The sequence below is a fragment of the Eschrichtius robustus genome, chromosome 11 (assembly GCF_028021215.1).
Source record: "Eschrichtius robustus isolate mEscRob2 chromosome 11, mEscRob2.pri, whole genome shotgun sequence".
NCBI lineage: Eukaryota > Metazoa > Chordata > Mammalia > Artiodactyla > Eschrichtiidae > Eschrichtius > Eschrichtius robustus.
The window spans coordinates 43,815,410-43,829,340 of NC_090834.1; the positions used below are offsets into that span (position 1 = coordinate 43,815,410).

General features: G+C 45.4%; 1 protein-coding gene across 2 annotated transcripts in view; it reads right to left on the reverse strand.

The window, feature by feature from the left end:
• Window positions 1–1,209: 1,209 nt before the first annotated feature.
• The window catches only part of FAT3 (FAT atypical cadherin 3), a 559,291-nt gene continuing 546,569 nt past the window's right edge, over window positions 1,210–13,931 (reverse strand). The window contains exons 22-27 of one of the 2 annotated variants that reach the window (XM_068555274.1): window positions 11,978–12,131; window positions 9,222–9,877; window positions 5,424–5,537; window positions 3,258–3,317; window positions 2,465–2,500; window positions 1,210–1,835 (exon numbers count right to left, since the gene is read on the reverse strand). In XM_068555274.1, the coding sequence (XP_068411375.1) occupies window positions 1,210–1,835; window positions 2,465–2,500; window positions 3,258–3,317; window positions 5,424–5,537; window positions 9,222–9,877; window positions 11,978–12,131 (1,646 nt within the window). The remainder of the gene's footprint in view (window positions 1,836–2,464; window positions 2,501–3,257; window positions 3,318–5,423; window positions 5,538–9,221; window positions 9,878–11,977; window positions 12,132–13,931) is intronic. The other variant, XM_068555275.1, reaches the window with a different exon arrangement.

Here is a 13,931-nt window from a genome sequence, read left to right on the forward strand (position 1 = left end):
GTAACCTAAAACCTTCCCGTCAGCTTTCCTCAAGAGCAGCCTTATTGAGTGCAAGCACATATTTGTACATAGGACCAGAAACACACACTATTATAATTTACACACAAGAACTATCTACTTTCTTCTCCTTTTTTAAAAACATAATTGCATTTATAGTGATGATGCTATCAGTTTAAAACAATACGTACCTTTTATCTGCATTATCAAGAATTGTGATTATCTAGCTGAAAACTTTGAAAGTATTATATTTTCTTTTTTTCCCTGAATTTGTGAATTCTGCTTAAACCTCTCAATATCTCTCATTCTAGAGAACAATGTACCAAAATATTCCTTTATTTGTCTTTTTATTTCCTGATTCTCAGAACAAAGGCCAATTTCTGCAGCAATGTTAAAATTAAAGTTACAGCCAAGAATATTTACTGGAAAACACAAAGACAGATAATCACATTCTTTCTAATGTTTGCACAACCTACAAAATGGTACCCAAATATCCTCACATATTCCTCTTCATTGATATCTTTCTCAAAGATCATAAAATCCAACTATATTATATTGGATGCTTAACACAAACAAACAAACAAAAATAACTGAGCATACTAAACATGTTACCCAAACCTAATTTTATAGCTGAAAATTGGGCAGCTTATTTAAAAAAAACAAAAAAAGAGAGTTGATTTGAAAGCCTTCATCCCATTTTCTTATTTGTTTAATAATATTTATTCCTCTTTTCTTTTGCCTAAGAGACTAACTTTTCCAACCATCATAGCTACTGTTTTCATTCCCCCCTTCCCATTGGCTCAAAATTACATGCAGCAATGCCCCTTGGCTTGTTGCCAGTTATTAATACTGCAAGGACCGATGCTGTAACACTTTCCAGGGCACAGTACTGCACAAAGCCATACAGGTGGACCGTATAACGATGGGTGAAATTGTTTTCCCCTTTAAAAACTAGGTGCGTCTTGTCGGTCATGAGCGCAGGGACGCACTGCCAGGGTGATGGGTCACCTCTCAGAAACAATTTCTGAACCTTTCCTTTTCAGCCAACTAGAGTCGAGCTTGCTTGTGACAGTATGGCTCGCGAAGAAGTTCCCAGCAGAAAAGACCGCATTTCCCGCTCGCTCAACGCAGGACCCTTCGTGGAGATGGGAGCCCGGCCAGTCTACCTCCGCGTTTCTGTAATAAACCGCGCGCATCACCCGAGCGCATCCTCTACACTTGGGTCTGGTGCTGGGTCTCCATAAAGGGAATGTGAAGGCTGGCGAGGCTGAGCTCCCCGACGCTCTCATAGTCACTCATGGCTACTTCGGAGTCGTCGAAGCCGCAGCTGGCTGACACATCCGAGGACGAGGTGCCTCTGGAATTGTGCAAGGAGAGAGACACACTGTCTGCTGGGCCCGCTGCTGGCTCTGTGCCCTGGTTCATGCTCACGGCAAAAGTACTGAATTCACAGGCGGCGGGAGGGCCCACCAAATCCGTTTCGTTGGGCAAGGGGTGGGGAGGGAGGTACTGGCTGGGATGGAACTGGGGCCTTCTCCTGCAGTCTGGGCTCAGCGTGCTGGCCAGTGAGACCGGCTGGGAGGGCGGCAGGGCCTCGTACTGGTCTGGGAAGTCCTCTGGCAGGGGTGGGGGCAGCTGGTCCTGACTCAAGAACTCCTCTTCGTGGGGGGGTGGGTACTCGCTGTCGATGTCATAGCCGCCCAGGTAGTAATCGCTCTCCAGCTCCCGCGTGCTGCCCTGGTGCGCGGAGCCTCCCTCCTGGTTCTCGTAGTTGGGTACCTCTTCTATGTCCGACAGGCGGGCCCCCGGCATCCAGTCTGAGGTGTCCCAGTGATAGGCTGTGAGAGAGAAGCCGTGTCAGTGAGTTTCCTCCAGAATGGAGCTGGAGTCAGGGCTCAGAAAGGAGCAGGCAAGGAACCTGACATGCAATTCTTAACATCCAGGAGACCCTAAGAAGCCAGGGTCACCCGCATGCTTTTCACAAGGGTCTCTCAGGACCAGCCATGCTCTGGCCCGGGAAGTACAAGGCAATGGCATCTCTGAGGATGACACCTGGCTGCTGCAGCGTCTCCCACTCAGCCATGCCGGAAGCGATGGCCAGCGAGGGCATGCCGAGCAAACAACAGTTCTAGAACCCTCTCTCCTCTTCCTAGCCATAGGCTAAGTGCACATCCAGGCTGGCAGCATGCTCGAAGAGGGAGATGCATCAGCCGTCCTGTGGACCACAGGAGGCAGGGAGATGTGCGTGCAAACGGATGACTTCCTGGAGCAGGGGAGAGGCTGGGGGAGGGAGGATGCTGGGCTGGGGGCTTTCACCTCCAGTACCAAGCACACAAGACACCTGGAACATGCAAAATTCAGATCAAAGAAACTCAGAAAAGATGGAAGGAGAGTGACAGGGTAAGAACAAACTCAGCAATTCCAAACGCGTAAGTAACACGTTATGCTGGGGGCATGGCAGAATCACCTCGGTTGTAGTTCTGTCCTTGATCCGTGACAGACACTGTTCAAATACAAAGTGAGAAGTAAAACTGACAGTCCAAGTCATGTGAAGAAGGTACAATAGAACATTTTAGATGGCGTAAAAAAATGTTCCTATTTCTCCTTGTTGTTATTTGCGAAACGAAAAGATAAATCACATCTGTACCAGGCCCTAATAGTATTAAATCACTAATAAAAGTTACCTGATTGAAATCAATTCCCATAATATTGTAGTTTTGAATGATTTCTTAAATATCCTCAGCTCACAGTAGGTGCTCAATCAATACATGTTGAATGTAAGAATGAATTTAGTATTAATCTGGATTTCAATTAAGTGGGTACTCTTCTCTCGGAAGGGATTTTATAAAAAGAGTACCTCACATATTAAAATAATTATGAACTGGATTTTTTTTCAAAATTGTAAAATTCACTCCAATCCAGAGAGAGACATTCAGTGTCTCATTTGAAACCACCTCTACCGCCCCCTCTGTTGCCAACTGATTAAAATCACCTCTAGTTCATAAAATAAATAAGCTACAAAGATATATTGTACAGCACAGGAAATATAGACGATATTTTACAATAACTATAAATGGAGTATAACCTTCAAATATTGTGAATCGCTATGTTGTACACGTGAAACTTATATAACATTGTACTATACTATACTTCGATAAAAAAAAAAAAAAAATCACCCCTAGTTCAAAGTAACAAGGAAGTGATATTTCCAAAAGGTTAACTCTGCACAAAGAAATGCTATGGAAGAAAACAGTAAATACCTTCATTCTCTATAGTGTCAACTACATTGTTGACAAGCTGAATGACAGTCACTATGGATGCTTGTGGCCAGGAAAAGAAGACAGGAGGGAGGAGAAGGACAGCTTCAGGTTAGTTATGTATTTTAAACATACATTCACTTGTCTTAACAACAACAATGGTAACAACAAAGGCACAGCATGCAAACACCCAAAGCTTCCCATAGTCCATCCATTGGACTCCAGTGGACACTTTCATCCCCCTGGCTTCTTGGAGGAAGGGAAACAGCAGCAAATCCGGGGCCAGTCCTCCTGAAAGGCATGATCTGCAGGAATTGCTGGGTCATAAATTCACACCTCGTGGCCCAGTGAAATCAATCTAGGAAGGCAAAGGCCATAAGCTTATGCTAATTTCTCATTAGTGACTCCCAAAGGCTCCAAGGAAGATCTCACTATTCCCAGGGATAATTACTTGCTGGTCAGCCATGCTGCTCCGAGCCAAATGCCAGTGATGAGGGATAACCTTTGCAGCACTGATGGTTTCACACTCACATGATGCCACCGATAGCCTAGAACGACCCGAGGCCCAGATCCCACCCGTAGAGTGTAGATGGGAGTCAGCATTTGGCCTCTGAAATAGTCAGAAACTGGGAAGGAGATTTCTGTGCTCATATGGGTTGCCTTAGCACCTGATACCAGTAGCTTCTGGAGAGGTGATCAGGCACTTTAGGAAGCCTGCTTTAGTCAGGACCAACCTAGAATGCTAAGCCTGAAAGCCCAAGGGTGTGATGAAGAAGAGCCTGCGAGAATAGTCAACCAGGCATCATCGCTGGAGCTGCTGCCTGGAGTTTGGAAACACTACGTTCTTGGCTGCTTCTACATAAAATGCAAACCAGCGACAACTTTTCTTCTGGCTGGGGATGAGGAAGGGAGTAAACACCAAGGCAAAGAAATCTGGAGGTCTGCCTCTGACCTTCTGAGATTGCTCAGAAGAAATCCACTGTTACATGGTTTGTCACCCCAGTGGTCAGATACACTGAGGTTTCCGCACCTCTCAGGAGTGCCAGGGATTTGGGATGGAGGTGGAAGAGATTTGGGGGTGGTGATGGGGAAAGTAGACTATTTTACTTCCGTGACTGCTTCTATGGCCTTGGGGCTCCCTTGTTCCTATCTTTACCTGGGGCGGGCCGGGGGCGGGTGGTGGTTGGCAAAGACTATGTCTTTTTCATTTTGTTCTTCAGGGTACAAAATGCCCGGCACAGGATTCAACATTCAGGAGAAACTCAGCAAGGGTTTATGGGGTGAATGATTACATAAATTATAAATATTCAATTTTGCCAATTGTCGATAAATGGGAAAATAGCATAAGGTATAGACTAAGGTAAGCCTGCCTGTCACTGTCAAGGACTATTTGAAATTATTCTTTGTTCACCACCATGTGGTAAACTCTCACTGCTTTAGGAGCATTTCTGCACCCTTTCCCTGCCCTGGGGAGACCAACCCATCCTCCAAAGCTGGTTCCTCAAGCTCAGAAAACCCAGTCTTCTGCATTAATGCCCTCTCCATAAACATGGGTTCACAAGAGGTAGAGGCTGCAGCTTTGGAGTGTCAGTGAGGTTCATGAAGCACATGGAATTGAATGCAACATTTTGGGTGTATGTGCATTTTTCTAAGGAGCTGATCCATCGTATCTAAGATAAGATTCTCCAAAGGCCCATGACCTCAAATGATTCTAAGGGGGACTCAACTGAATGAAGATACCACCTCTTTGGGAAGGAGGTTCTACGGGAAGGAGGTCTTGCCTCTGAACTAATTTCTAACGATGGGGAGGTTGGATGGATAGTGAAGAGATCATCATGAGCTAGAATAAAAAAGGAAACGAATCACACTTTGCTAGAGAGCATCCTTTGGGATGAGGTAGTTCCATCATGAACCAAGTCAAAGAGGACGCATTACTGGAGGTCTGGGGGAACCTCCTCTGCTTCTGCACCTGCTCCCAGCTGCGGCTCAATGAGCGCTTGCTTTTTCAGCCGACACGCAACAGTGGAGCCCAGCGAAAGCTGTGAGCCTGAGCAAAAGCCCACGCTCGGGCCAGGAAACAAAATGGGTCCCAACACCTTCCTCTCAACCAGTGATCGCCAGCACAGGAAACAGAGCCCACCGGGGGGAACAAATCCCATGACTTCTTACCATTGTCGTCACCAGAATCCGATTGGAAGGAGCTCAGGGACTGAACTTCTGAGTTGCTGCCTTTATTACTGCCTGCAAAGCAGGTCACTTCTCCTGGGTCATCAACCCCTTTGTCTTCGCGGACAGCCAGAGAGAAAGCAGAAATGACACTGGTTACCTTGTGCATATTTCCAGCCCTGTCCCCTGCCAGGGTTCACTTCTTGGGGCACTTTCATTTGCTTAGAGAAAATAATTTAGTGCACAATAGAAAATTGATTGTACCATCGGGGGCAAAGGTCTGTCAATCAAGAAATTTACATTATGGATTCGAAACCCTTAACCTGTGGTAAATGAGCTTCCAGATAGCTGACAGCCGAAAGTCGCTGTTCCATCCTCAAAGGGAAGCGACTAAGTGAAGAGGGAAGCTAGGATGAAGGGGCCGGGTTGCTCTTTGCCATTCAGAGTTAATTTAGGTCATTTACATGAACTGATGTGGTGTCAACACCAGGTGAAATGAGATGACTTTTAAAATAGGGGTATAAATATTTTACAGGCAAGAATGCCGTTAAACTTATCCGAACTGCTCTCTCTGGGGAGCGAGTGGAGTTCTCAGTTTTGCCTTCCAGAGGGCAGCACCACATCATTTTTGGGAATGACAGCATTCGGCACTCCGGAGGACAGCAGTCAGCGGTGTGGATGTGCTCTTAGTGACACACTTCCTCCTTCTTTGCCATACAAAGAGAGCCTGCACACACACACACACACACACACACACACACACACACACACACACACACACACACACACACTACAGGGCTACTTTCTTATTTGATGGACTAAAAGAAGCGATAAAAACAACCCATATCTTGAAGTTGTCAAGTGAAAAATGAATGAGTCGCCCAGAGACTGTCTCGCCAGCTAGCTCTGCCTTGCTTAACAAAGGGGGAAATGTAGTCGATAAAAGCTCAACAGTACTTCGGGGGGACACGTGAGTTTTGGCCTGAGGTGGATTCTGGAAATAAAGCTGTCACATTACGAAGTGGGTGGAGGGAACTGATCACCAGGAAAAGCTTCAAATCATCACGGAATGTGACGGTATGAAGAGACGGGGACTCGTGATTAAGGGAACAGTTGTCCTTCTTCATGACTAGAGAAATCGCTGTTTCTTCCACAAAGCGTGCAGGCGCTGCAGCTCTGCATCTGCCATCAGAGGGTGAAGCCACAGCAAAACAATGAGTTGGATAAGCAACCGATACAATTGGACAGAGATGCCAGGGAGATATTCACCTTCCAACAGCCACGTGGCAGAAAACATGTGCCTTGGAAAAGCACAAGGTGGGCACCAGGCTTAGCCCTGAACCCAAGGAAGGAAATGGCAAATGATCCACCCTGGTGAGTATAGTGCTGTGCACAAAACTCCTTTCTCCACTCTTCCATTTATTCAAAATCTTCATTGCTAAATAAAAGGAGGCTTTCTACTAACCAGGGGATTGGCAAGGCTGCAGTAAAGTCTAACTCTACCAATAATTCGAGTGGGAATATATTTATGGTTAAATTCCAAGGGGAAGGACTTGAAGTATAAGTGTTTCTACTCAAAGGTGGAGTCAGCAGAGAGCATAGCTGGAGTGGTACTAGAATAGAGGCTGTCCTCCATCATCAGGAGACCCTCTCCCTCTCTTGTCCCTCTCCCTCCTCCCTGGTAAAGCTCCCCAGAGCGGTCTGGGTAGAAGCACAGGCTTTGGACCCTGATGCACCAGATGCCAATCCTCATCCCTCCCTTTCCTAGTTACCGCTCTAAGGCAAGTCATTTCACTTATCCACTCCTCCAGTTGGCACCCATGTGGGGCAGCTGTGGGGATTTAAGGAGACGACCCAGCACACGGCAGTGGTGGTTTCTCATGTTCATCTGCTGCCTCTGTTTTCTCACCAAATCTCTTCGTCCTTAACCCTTGCATGCTGAACTCTGTCTTGAGGACTCATTGGGACATTCTTGAGATCACTAAGAAACTTCTAGGTGTCAAGTGCAGTATTTTTTTAAGACTGTGTCTTCCTTGATGGTTTTACGGTGCTCAACCCTGCTGACCTTATTGGTAGTCTTGGCTTCTGCTTGGCTGCCCTTTCCGCTTTCCTTGCTCTCTTTTTGTTGACATGTGTTTGTTTCCCTTCCTGGCCCCAACTCCCTGCCCACCTCCCACATGCAGGCATCTCCAAGATTCTTTCTGAGGCCCAGATTGACCATCGTCTCTCTGTTCCTGCTCCCTCGGTGAGCTCACACTCTCAGAGATTCAATCATTTTGCATGTAGTCGGTGTCCAAACTTTCACCTCTGGCTGCCTTCCTCCTAAACAACAGAGCCGGACACCCTCAGGTAACCCCTCACGTGTCCCCTGCACTAACTGAGCTGCTTCCTCTTCCCATTAGGCCCTCTCCAATAGTTTCCTACTCCAATCTTACTCATGCTTAAAGACACCAGTAGGAATGCCCCCATCCTTCATGGAGATGCCCTGTATCTCCTTGGGTGCATGTGGTTTCTAGCTCCATTTGAAGCCAGCCTCCCCCCTCCCCCTTTACCCCGACATACATCATAGTACTGTAATCCTAGCCTTTGGAAACTCCTGCTACCCAGGGTGTCACTGCTGCTCGAATATAAAGCCATTAGGCCTGATGAAAAGTCATAGGATACAACGGAGCTTGCCTTAGTTTCATTCTGACTGATGTTAGGACAGAGAAAACAATCACCACCTCTCCCCAGATGTTCATAGAGGACAACTAAATGGTCTCTCTGCTCCCTTCCCTCTTTGGTCCTATTTAGCCTCTTCTCCATGGATCAGTCAGAGCCATCTTTTAAAAATGCAAATTAGATCAAGCTACTTACCTGATTCAAAACTGCATTAGTGTTGCTGTTAAAATGTATCCACTCTCCCCACTGCTCACCAAGCTTCAACTACATTGACCTTGTCTATGCTCTTCAATATACTAAAGTCTTTCCCACCCCAGGGCCTTTGCACTTGTGGGTCTTCCCTTTGCCTAGAATTCTGCTGTATGAAGCCAAAAGGAGAGGGATCTAGCATCTACCTGGACCACTTTTCCTGCTTCTGGTTCACCTTCTTGTTTCCAGGACCCTGCATTCCAGCCAAACAGAAGGACTTGCTTTTCTTCTGATCGTGTGGGTGCCTCTATGTGGTGTAACGCCCTCCTTTTCCTGGACCTTTGATCCACCATGGTCCAACCCAAATGTCCCTCTGCTCCCCTCAATCCTTCACCCTAAGACTAGAAATACTCTCTTCTGACCTTCCATAGCACACTTCCTGTATATCACGTAAGTGGCTACGCTGCTTGTTTTATTGCCAATGGTGTGCTATTGTGAGAAGAGCATGGGTTCTACCTAAATGGGAAAAGAATTTGAAAAAAATAGATACATGTATATGTATAACTGAATCACTTTGCTGTACACCTGAAACGAACACAACATTGTTAATCAAATATATGCCAATATAAAATAAAAAGTTTTTTTTAATTAAAAAAAAAAAAAAAGACGACGAGCATGGGTTTTCGAGGCTGGCAGCCCTGTATTGGAGTACCAGCTTCCTCTTACTAGCTGTGTGACTTTGGGCACCTTATGTATGTTCTCTGAGGCTCATTTTCCCCATCTGTAAACGGGGATAAGAACCAGGGCAATATTTTGGGGTTGGTGTGAACATTTAGGGTCAGAACATGTCCTACTGAGAGCTCTGTGCCTCTGGGGCGCTCTCCCTTCCCGAATTTCCTTCCGGTAAACACGAGCGGAAGAAATAATGATGCATTGCTACTTCCGACTCACTTTCAGTTCCGGCCTCCCAGCCATTCTTCCGGATGGAATCGCAGTCAGAACGGCAGGGGGACACGGCGGGGAGGTTGGGGGCCACACTGCACACGACCACACCCCTCCTGGCCGTCAGGATGCGCGGTGACTCGGGGTGAAATGTAGTCATCTCCTGGTGCTCGCCGCCCAGCCCGTCCACGATCTTGTCCAGGTTGCTCCTGGAGTCGCTCTGGAAGCACGGGGTGTAGGCCATGGGGCGCACGGGGACCTGCGGGGGCCCCACCTCCTGGTAGACGTTGCGGCTGTCCCCGCCGCCCCGCAGGTTCCGGAACGGAATGCCGTTGCTCTTGTTGAGCAGGGCGGCCGTGGCAGGGTCCTGCACCAGGGTGATGTTGTTGCGGGAGTAGTTCTTGCGGAAGACCTTCTTGCGGAAGACGATGAAGAGGACGAGGAGGACGAAGATGACGAAGAGGACCACGGCGATGCCGATGAGCTCCTCCTTCCCCACGTACGAGTGGCCGGCCTGGATGTTGGGTACCACGACGGGCCGCAGGCCGCAGTACTGCCCCACGTAGCCTGGTGTGCAGTTGCAGAGGAAGGAGCCAAACACGTTCACGCAGGCGCCGCCGTTCTCACACGCCTCCCGCTCGCACTCGTTGACGTCCTCCTCGCACCTTCGCGACAGAACACACAAAAGCCCCCTCTCAAACGTCAGGACCTGCGGACGTTCCTTTTTAAACCGACATCTTTAAAAGATAAAAAAGCACCTAAAGGGTACCTGAAGCAAGACAAAAATGATGGGATGCAGTGTATATGGGAGGTGGGTGAGCATTTATGCGCCCACCATAGACCCCGGGGATCATCATGCATTAAGGGATTTCTCCCAATGCAATCTCTCCCATATTCTGACCCTACCGGGTCGGAGGAAGGAAACGGCTGCCATGGGAGAGAAGAGAAGGAGGAGAAAAAGAAACCACAGATGCTGTTGAAGACGTACTGGTCTCCAAATGTTCAGGGCCAGGTGCATCTCAGAACGTAAAATTTTGCAATTTTAGAAATGACATACAGTACGTATCTTTCATATTATGTGGAATACCCACCCCATCCCAGGCACTGGTGCTGACATAGGACCCATAATCAAATAGGCCAGTGTTTCTACAGTAAAACATATGGATATTCACAATACATGAGGGAAATGAAGACTAGAAGTAGCCTCAGAATGGGTTTGGTTGATTTTGCCACCAAATTCGTTTGCCACGAATTTATCCTCAGTCCTTTTAGTTCTCAGAGCTTTGGGGATTGTAGAGCTACACTTAAAGAGCTGTGAAGCTAGATACCCTATATAGAGTTTCCAGGGAGGAGAAAGTTTTTGGTTCTGACATTTCTCTCTAATAGATACAGTCATTTTTGGTCTCTCTGGGAAGCAGGGGTAATAGGGCGTATGTAGGCAGTGGGTGGAGGGCTACATAGCATCGTATCTTCTGGACTCTATGCTTATGTTAAAGGCTAATGCTAACGCAGATTATCAGGAAAAATGATTAAAGCATTCTAATGAAAAATAAATCTATTTTATTCTCTTTAAAGCAATCCATGACTTGTTTTGAGTATAATTATAAGGCAAACATGTAAGTCTTACAATTTCTTAGTTTAACACTGTTTAAGAACATAGATCTTTTCTCTTCCCTGTCCTCTACTTCCCCAGTTGTTCTGATATGTTCATTTTAAAAGGCCCGATCACTTATATCTTTGGTAATCCACCTTTTAAAATGTAGTCAAGTGTCCCTAATTTGAACAGATTGAGGCCAGGTCAGCTGGAAATTAGTCAGAATCATACAGTATTTAAAAATAAATGCAGCTTTATTACTTTAAATTACATCCAACAATTCAAAGTCAGCCAAGTATTTCCTGGTAAAGTCCTCGGGAGATTTACTTTAATGAATACATAAGACTGATCTGTAATTAGAATACCACTTTGCTTGAGATTACATATATATATATATATACTTCTAAAGCCATCAAGGATGGTTGAAAGCGGTGTTTTACTAAGAACTTAAAACATTCCCTTTCCATTCGGCTCACACTTTAATTTCCCTCCTCCTTGGGGGAAAAAAGATTTGCAAAGGAAACGTAAGTTTTCAGTTTCTCAGAATGATCATAAAACGCTAGAAAGTAGAGTCCAGTTTATGAGTTCTGGGGAAATGGATAGTATATCTGCCTCAGAGCTATACTGGAAATATTAGGGGTCAGAGAAGACTTTCTTTAAAAGAATTGTTTTCCTGATTACAGAACACATAGTAATTGTATAAATTTTTGAAAATATAGAGAAGTATAAAGTAAAAATATAATTAACCCATAACCCCACTACCCAGAGATAATCCCTGATAACATTTTAGTCATTTGTAAGCACGCTTTATATTCAGATATTAACCCTTTGCCCATCCTATTAGTGGTGAATATTTTATGCCAGTTAGTTTTTGTTTGTTTTTTTTTTAAATATTTATTTATTTGGCTGTGCCGGGTCTTAGTTGCGGCACGCGGGATCTTCATCGCCGGTGCGGTGTCTTTAGTTGCAGCGTGCGGGATCTTTTTTAGTTGTGGCATGCAGGATCTAGTTCCCTGACCAGGGATTGAACCCGGGCCCCCTGCATTGGGAACGTGGAGTCTTAACCGCTGGGCCACCAGGGAAGTCCCAATCCCAGTTAGTTTTTTACTGTTTGGTTTTCTTAGCAACAAGAAGCAGCGTAGAGAAAGACTAATTGCACAATCTCACTTACGTGACTCCAGTGAGCCCAGCTTTGCAATTGCAGATGAAAGTGTTTCCTATGGGGTCACAGGAGCCTCCATTCCGGCAGGGGTTTGGGAAGCAGGCTGTGATCTCCGATTCACAGTTTCTCCCGGTGAACTGGGAGAGACAGGTACACTGATAACCTGGAGAAACAGAGGAGCTCATGAGCCATGGATGCCACTGGTAATGCTCAGAATGCACGGACTCGGCCACATGTGGCCTCCTAATTCCTCTGAATCAAATCTTAGGCAGGGCCCAAATTCCCGAGATGATTAGCAAATTGGTTATTTTGAACTTGGAACCCATCTTGCCACAAAAATGCCAAGTAATGGTTTGGAGCTTGTGCTAACCCACAAAAATTCACCTAATTAATCACATACGTGAATGCTACTGAGAATGGTAAGCGACACCCAGGGAACAGATCCCAAGAACAGAAACGAGGTTGGGGCGGAAGATGCTTTCCCCACCAGGCTGCTACTGTAAAAGGCAGGATGTCTCCACGTAGGAGTTTATCGTAGGTACCACACCCATTTCATTAGAACTCATTCTACAGTAGCTTCCTGAGAAGGGGTTTATAAGAAGTCAATGTTGTGAGACCTTGCACATGTTTTTACTCCACCCTTACACTTCTTTGATAATTAAGTTACGTATGGAATTCTAAGCAATTCCCTCTATGTTACTTTTGAGAAATCCAAAGTTGTTTTGGTTCCTGAAGTTTGTGTGTGACCTAGTTTCTTTTTGTCGCTAACAGTTTGGAGGCGCTTCTCCTGTCCCCAACAATTTTCTGAGCTTTCACAATGATGTACACTTAACTTGAACCAGTACTGGGCTCTCACAATCTGGAAATTGTGAAACTTTGGGAAATTTTCTTTATTGCATTGATGATTTCCTTTGTTTTCTCTATTCTGTTTTGATGGAAGTTTTAGGGTTTGGATCTTAGATCATTTGGATCTTTCTTTAATTTTATCTTTCTCTCTCATGTTACACCTCTGTGGGCTTTTGCTTTACTTTCCCGAGAGAGTTTCTCATCTTCTGAAACTTTTATTGAGATTTTCATTTATGTTGTCATAAATAGTTTCTTTCAAGTTGCTTTTCTCTGTTTCTGTGATTTGGTCTCTGTGAAGGTAGATTTTATGTATCAAGCTGATGAGGCTATGGTGCCCAGTTATTGGTCAAACACTAGTCTAGATGTTGCTGTGAGGGTATTTGTGAATGTGATTAACGTTTACAATCAGTTGACTTTAAGTGAAGCAGATTACCCTACATAACGTGGGTGGATTTTATCCATTCAAAAGAAGGCCTTAAGAAGAAGGAATTCTGCCTCAAGACTGCAACACAGAAATCTTGGCTGAATTTCCAGCTACGAGGATTTCAAAGTAAAGACTGAAAAATCTACTCTTCATGAATTTCCAGCCTGCTGTCCTGCCCTATAAATTTCAGACTTGCCAGCCCCACAATCCTGTGAGCAAATTTCTTAAAAATCAATCAATCAATCAGTCTATCTCTCTCTCTCTGCCTACCTATCTATAATCTATCTATCTATCTTTCCATCAATCATCTATCTATCCGTCTATCTATCATATTGTTTCTGTTTCTCTGGAGAACCTTAATACAGTCCATATCTTCCGCATGAGAGGATTTCCTTTGTCTGGTAATCCTGGCTTATCAGCTCATATTGAAGAGTGGGGTTGAAGAAAGCTAGAAATCGAAATCTGATAGGAAGCTCTAAGCACATCAGTGGGGCTTGTCAACAACAATACTGTGTCAGTACCCTTGGGTTGGTCAAGGTTGGTTAATTTCCACGTTAATGGCTCTATCACCTGCCCAGAGGGAGGGTAAAGGCCTGGTTTCTAATGTTTGGGGGAGTGGGTGGTAGTAGAGGAAGGGTATTTGTGGGTCTCAGCATCCAACGAGCACATCATATTTACTTTGGTTTGCAAATA